Consider the following 7500-nt stretch of genomic DNA (forward strand, 5'->3'; position numbering starts at 1 on the left):
CTACAATATTTTAATTCCATCCTTTGTTGATATTGTTGCATTTTCTCTTCCAGGCACTCTATCTCTGCCTCTGCGTTATCGCATTGGATGTTCATACCCCAAAGTAGCTTTACTGTACCATTCTCCACAACACTTTCAAGCTGGTGTAACAACTTCCAGTGTATAATCCTCGCCACATTATCTTGTCGTCTTTTATATTATTTCTGGGCCCACGTTTGCACTCACTTACCAGATGACACACACTCTCTCCCTTTTCACCATACATTCTACGCAGCGGTGACGCAGCAGTCCGATCAATGTGATGTTTCACGTAATTAGTCTTTACCTGTTCCTGTGCTGCACAGATAAGGGCTTCCGTTTGAACCTTCAAGTCAGATGATCTAAGTCAGTTCCAAATCTGTTCTGCATATGTGGTTTCCGGCATATCTCTCAGGAATTGTCCATGCATTGCTTTATCCTTCTATTCTAAACTCACTTTTGCAGTTTCAATTACTCCGGCAGTTTCAGCGGTTTCAATAACTCCAAAAGTTTTTGCACCAACTAACAACTCCTCTGTTGCATTCTTAAGATACTACCCCAAGCTGTTTTCCTCACTCCTTATACAATACAGCTTATCACTACACACTCACCTTTCACTCTTGGAACATACCATCTATCAACATCTCCTTTTGGGTGTAGTGCGCCATTCATTGTCATCCTTTTTCTCGTGGCCCTGTCCAATTATCTTACTTCTTCCTTTAACCACCCTATGATACCTGTTCATACCTGATAGCTGCCGCTGCCCAAGTATTAATCGCTGATACCTTATTCTTGCCGTTCACTTTTGATCTTAATACGAGTTTCAATCTCCTGTTGTACTCTCTGGTAAACTGGTCTTTCATTTCCCCTTATTTCCCCTTCCTTGATCTTATCCATCTTCAAAACTCCCAATGACCCTTATTTTTTGGCCATCCGGTAATACAATTCCATCTACTTTAACCAGTTTACCACGTCTCAGTATTAATAATTCGTACTTTTTAATGCCAAATTCCATTGTAATATCTACGCTAACAAAGTGAACAGTCTGGACCAGCGAGGATCTCTGTTTGTAATGATGATGATGATTATTATTATTATTATCATTATTATTATTATTAGTGGTAGTAGTAGTAGTAGTAGTCATCGTAGTGGTTTTCGGAAAGAGATTGAGAGAAGAGATTTCAGGTGCAGTTGGGATGGCAAGTTAGGAATAATGCAATGCCGGAGCATTTCACCTGCATCACATAAGTTATGGGTTTGAATCCCGTTGGAGCCACCTGAATTTTTCAGGCGCTAGTTGTTCAAAAGGTGCATACCACTATTCAATGGATAAATCACTTTCCATTGAATAGCGCAGTTGATTTCGCAATTATTTTTCTACTGGATAGTGATTTGTCCGGTGAATAGCGCTATCCATCGTTTGAACAAAGAGAGAATTGCTTAAATTGCCTAAATAAGGGGGAGGATCATTTCCTTTTTTGTATATAGCCCGCACCTGAAATATATGCATTTCTTTTATGGTTAGGTTAATTGGGTAGAATATTACTCATGCAGTTCGATAAATAACCATGACGTACCGTAGATGATAATAGTAACTGAGCTAATAAACGCGTTGGTCTTGAATTCATTTCCTTGGGTTCAGGTATATGAAGCCCACCGTCAATCTTTCAGCAAGAAAATGGACCAGGTAATCGCTTCATGTTTGCTTTATTCTTCATTGGACTTTTATGTCATCATAGTAAGCAATTATACAAATCCAAATGTTTTTTTCGTTTCGTTTCGTTTTCAATGAAATCAACTCCAAATAATTACAGTGATTTTCAATGTTTCCTTAAATGTAACTTAACGGAATAGAAATTGAGGTAGTGAAAATAAGAGTAATTATATACTCTTGAGCAACAGGAGAGAAGTTCCACTTTATATGAAGTAATAACGAAACCGGATCGGTTATACCTAGGCATGAACTCATATAATCAAGTTGTAAGTACTATATTTTATTTTACCATAGTGGCGTTCCACAAACTCATGCATTTACCATGTTGCAAAATGTGTCCATTTGAATTGAAATTAAATTTGAATTTTAGCCATACAAGCAAACAGCATGCATGGCTATTTTTCTCCACAAACATATGACTTATCACACTAAAGAGATCATTTGCTTAAAAACGTTCAGATTGTCCCCTTAAGCAATCATCGTTATCACAAAACAGAACAAAACGCGGATAATTTAGTCAAAGAAGTACTCAACGAGCTAACAAAAATCAGCGTTCAATTAAAGGACTGTTCTTCTGAAAAAAAGAACACGCTTGGATTACAAATTTTCTTCCAGGGACGATAATCTATTTTCTGTATTTTGAAAGAAATCACACTGAATTTTCTTGCGATATAGAGATGCCTTCGGTCATCGTCACCTACGAACGTCAAGTGCTCAACCAAAAAATAGCAACCCGACATTTGATCAAATCATGTTTGCCGAAATTATACCACACATTCAATTGTTAGTGTTACTATAATTGTTTGTACTCTTTACCACTCACTATCGCTTTGCCTGCATGGACAGCTACTCAGTACCCTCCCTAAATACTCCCATTCGCCTTTAAAAGGTGGCGATGGGCCATCGATGATTGGTTTACACAAGTCTCTATCTCCACGGATCGTCTTATGTACCACTGCTGTTCTCTTGGCACCTCGTTCTTGCGTGTGAAACATAGAGGGCTTCCAAGGCCCGGACCTTCCGAAAATAGTCGGCAGGCGAAGATGAAACAAATCGTGATGCTTCGAAGGGGAATAAGCAGGATTGCGAAAAGGTGGGTGGGCGATGAACCAGCTTCCTCTCCTGTGACCTTGATGATTCCATGGTTCCCATTCCTTGTCCTTGCTTTCTTCCTCGTCATCATCACTATTTTCAAAGTTGGATTCACGAGGGATAAATATGTTGTGCTGGTAATCCCAGAAACCTTCGTCATGGTCTTTATGGGCCATTACTACAATAGGGTTTGAATGATGGTGATTTCTCCAGTAATGCCGCCTATGAGGCATTCCAAAATGGTTGAAAAACCCCAGATGAGGAAGGTTGCCAAAGTGATGCCTACGGTGGTTGAAAGGACGATGTTGTTTCTCGATTATGGGTGTTGAGGTAAAGGATTCATCTGGTCCAATCTCAGAACGTTCAGGTGGCTCCGAATCAGGATAGTCGTCGCCAATATCCATGAGAGTGCTGCTGGGTAGTGACATGCCTGTCAACATATTTTGAATGTCTTTACTTTCAAATTTCATTTCCTTGTTAATAGTTGCTTTAACTTGATTATTGAGTACATTCATTACTTGGTCTAACTGTAGAGGGGAACTGCTACTCATTTCCTGGTTACCCAGATAGGCTTCGTTTGTCATAGATTGGGGGAAAATTGTTAACGATTGCTTCTTGTGGCATGTCAAAACTGTCAAAGTTCGTTTTCTATTTTTAGGGTCTGTGTGGCAATCCAACTGCTGTCTTGGCTTTTGCGTCTCTTGCATTGCAGCGGACGAAATTGGAACTACTTTACCACCAACCGACAGTGATCCTCCAATTTTGTGCGTTGGATCCAAAACGATGTTTAAGGTAGGGACATCCCCCAGCGGTTTTCCTAGTTTATCCAGATATTCTCCACCAACTGGTGCTAAAAGATTTTCCTTTTCTTGATGTTGTTCTTCTTGTATATCAGGACGAGACACCTCTTCCATTTGAAGGCCATCAACGTCCTCTTTAAGGTCTTGTCCAATTTGGACAAAATGGTGCTGTTCTTGCATGGAAGGTTCTTCTTCAGACTCGCTTTTACTTTCATTTATTCCCATGGCTGGGGCCTTTGGATTCTTTCCTTTTCCAAACTGCTTCTCTATTCCTTCTGATACCTTCAATGCTGAAAATACGTTTTCCTGAAGGGAATCATTAGGTTTGGAAAACAGTGAATCATTAGGTTTGGAAAACAGTGATAGAGTTGATGGCATGCTTTCATTTCGATGGGAACTGATGCCTTGGTCTTTATTGGGGCCAGAGTTATCATTAAATGGGTTCTCTGCGAATAACTGAGGGTTGTCAGTTTGTGGTATTAACATGGTATTTTCCGGGCCTATGGTGGCCTGTTTTGCAGTTGGACCTGAGATGATTACCGTAACTTGACCTTTTTCGTTTGTAATTTTCTTCCCTTCATCCCTCACAATAACGTGATAGGTTTCTGGTTCAAAAGGAGATGTCGTAAGTTGTTTTACAAAAACAGATGGCTGTTGCATGCCTTGAACGGAGCCTGTTGGCTGTGTATCACTCGATGTATTTTGTAGACCATTAGAATTGCTTCGAGATTCCGATTGGTTCAATGTTTGCATTTCCTGAGACTCATTTTGTTTGTAATCAGTGGAGTTTGTGTTCTCTACATGGCCCATAAGTCCTGCGCCATTAGGAGTTCGAGTGCTATTTTGGTTTCCGTTGTTATCTTGTTGATTACCACCAGCAATGGTATTTTGATCGCTTTTATTTATGTTTGCAGTGGTCGCATCGTCCGGATAAGCCTTGCTTTTGTCTGATTGCTTGTTCTCATGACCACTTAAGGCATTTGAAGCAGTTATTCCGGCAGAGGTTACATTGCTACCCGAAGTTGTTTGATTCAATTTTGAGATGTGCACCAATCCTTGATAGACTTCTTTACCGTTATCGTCTTGAATAAGAACTCGTGTTGGAATTTGTTCTTGGTGAGCGTCCTGCCAATATTTGTTAACTGAGGGTATCCCATAGTGGAAATCAGAGTCACCTTGTCCTTCTTGGGTGAATTCCATAGAACTCAGAGCGTTTTGCAGAGCTTTATATCCTTTTGTCTCAACGGAATCTTCTACTTCTTTTTCTGAATCTAGGAAGTTTGAGGTGTTCCTTCGGACATTATACTGGGGATTTCCCGCTGCTGTATTCTGTCGGGGATATCCATTGGCATCGACTGAGTTTTGAGCACCAAACCAGAGATAGTGGTTGCCCAGATTTATTACTTGACGTGGAGTGGCTTTGGGATGAAGTAACTTACGTTTTCGCTTCGATGGCAACTCATTTTGGAGATAAGGGCGATGTTCTACCAAACGGCGTAAATACCTACTGCGCTTATCTCTCGGTTTAATTGGCTTGGAATTCGTTTTCTCTCGCGCACTTTTTTTTGAGAAAACGTCTTTATCGGAGTCAAAGAGAGCTTGGTTTGCAGAATAGATAATGGAGGAAACCGAAGATGCGTTAAGAGCTCTAGCGAGATTTTCATCTTCCTGCACTTCTCTTTGACTTTCACGTTCTAGTTTCTCCTTTTGATTTAGTGGACTTTCAACCATGCTTGCTTCTAAGACTTTGTCTGCAAAAGTTCTGCCAGCCGGCGGTTCCTCTTGAAAAGCTGCATGAGATACTTCTCTGTCAGAATTTATGCCATTGGTCAAAGGCTCTGCTCTCGCGTCTACTATATCTGAATTGAGACGTTGTAATAGTGTGTTAGGTTGTCTTTCATTCGTTTTTAGATTCAAAAAATGGGAGTTGGCAGATGGAATTCTCAGATCTTTCAGATCTTTTGAAATGTTTGCCTCGGATGACTGAGAAGCGTTTTGTGGTGATATATGGAAGTGATTGTCCTCGAAAGACACTTTGGAGGACATTGAAGGCGGCATCTGAAGATCAAATGACTGTCCTGACCTTAAGCTGCTTAAATTTATAGAAAGCGACGGTGCATGGTCATGTGTTTCCTTTTTCCTAGCGGATGATATTTTAGAAGAAAACATATTGCTATTTAAGACCTGGTTTGATTGTGGGAGTATTGGTCCTGCGGATGTAGCGTTTATTTCACCTTTAATTTTTTGTGTCCCAGCTGCAGCATTTCCGCTTGCAATAATCTGTATAGCTTCGTGAGCCATTGTTTCTTTGTCCTTGTTGCCATTTGCAGTAGATTGCCTGTTTGGCTCCACGGACGATTGTGCAATTTGCAGTTGGCCATTATTAGCAATCAACTGCTGCATCGCGAGCGCTTGCATCGTGGAATTTTGAACAAATGGCTTAGCTGTAGTTTCATTTCCCGCGATGTTGTTAAAAAAACTGCTCTCCAAATCTGAATTTCCTGTTTTACTTTCTTGTGCAGTTTTGTTGTTCCCCTGAACCCCATTTTCTTCATTATCGGTAACATTTTGAGCGTATTTTCGGTTTCCTTGTTCCAAAGACATGTCGTTTGAAGCATATTGCATACTAATCGCCTTATCATGTGCAGGAGTTTTCGCTGTGACATTTTCTATAAATGGTCTAGCTCTGGCTTGATTTCCAATTGTATTGCTTGAAAATAGTGGATTTTCGGGTTGATCGACCGTTGATTGCAGATTGTGGTGCGGTGTTTGAAAAGTCCCATTATGATGAAGAGCTTTAACAGTCGTTTTGTTAGAAGTTACACTGCCGTTGGGCCCATGGTCTTTTAAGCTTTCAGATTTTGAAATCTCCACCCCTCTACTCTGTGAAATATTTGTGTTGGAGGTAACAGCTTTTGTGGCGTTTCGCACGATTGCGGCATTTTCTTTCCTTTGTTGTACCGGAATCAGATTGTCGCTTTTGCTGGGTCTTAATGGCACTTTTCGTATTTCTTCAGCTGCCCACTTAGAACTATCTTCATCATCTGAGTTTCCTAATATTCCGTAATCAGCCACCAAATATCGCTTTTCAGCGACCTTGGATACTTGTTGCAACTTTAGGCGAGGTGTTCCTTCCTTATCTGAGAGGTGACCACCACGCGAGCTTTCGGTAAAAGTTCCTTCTCCCATAATGACGCCTGAATCTCTTTCAGAGTTTTCTATGGAAGCTACTTTGAAAGCTCCATTTTGCTTTTCATTTTCTTTTAGGAAGGGCGTATTATATCTATTTTGGGGGTTGGCACCAACATGAATTGCGTAGACGCCTGTGGGTTCTGGTGAATCTGAAATACGAAGCAGGCAATGTTATCCTTTTTGATAATATTTGTGTCTTAACACAGTACACCTTCGGAAATCCCGGTTACTCTATGGCAAATCCAGACTAAGAAACTAATGATACTAATGACTCTTACTTGAATGAATATTTAACTGTTTTGTCAATGGGGAAAGTAGACAGCGTGGTTCGTTGTTTGGAACCCCTTCTAATGATTTGCCTGCGAAGGTTTAACTCCTGCTTTTTCCATTTGTTCCTTGGTGATCCCGAATTAAATTCGGTTTGTTTTATTAGTAGCCAACTGATCGCTTCCTTTAATTTCACAGGGAGTTTTTGGAATGCTTTCCGCTTTTCCCTATTGACCGAGTCGGAAAATACCTTAATAGTCTTTGCTTGTTCCCCAAAGCTTGCGTAAGCATTGTTACCTGTTTCTCTTGGGACTTACAATGGTCCCAAGAGAAGACAAAATTTTGGGAGACAAACAAAGTATTATGGTATTTTCCGCTTCGGCCAGTAGAGTGTTTTCACTCACGTCATCAGTAAAC

General features: G+C 40.5%; 1 protein-coding gene across 1 annotated transcript in view; it reads right to left on the minus strand.

Moving 5' to 3' along the window:
• Nucleotides 1–1709: 1709 nt before the first annotated feature.
• Nucleotides 1710–7500, minus strand: part of LOC138013164 (uncharacterized) — a 6763-nt gene continuing 972 nt past the window's right edge. Inside the window, exon 3 of the mRNA XM_068860172.1 lies at nt 1710–6965. Coding sequence (XP_068716273.1) covers nt 2545–6965 — 4421 coding nt within the window. The 3' untranslated portion in view covers nt 1710–2544. The remainder of the gene's footprint in view (nt 6966–7500) is intronic.

Source organism: Montipora foliosa, chromosome 8 (assembly GCF_036669935.1).
Source record: "Montipora foliosa isolate CH-2021 chromosome 8, ASM3666993v2, whole genome shotgun sequence".
Taxonomy (NCBI): Eukaryota; Metazoa; Cnidaria; class Anthozoa; order Scleractinia; family Acroporidae; genus Montipora; species Montipora foliosa.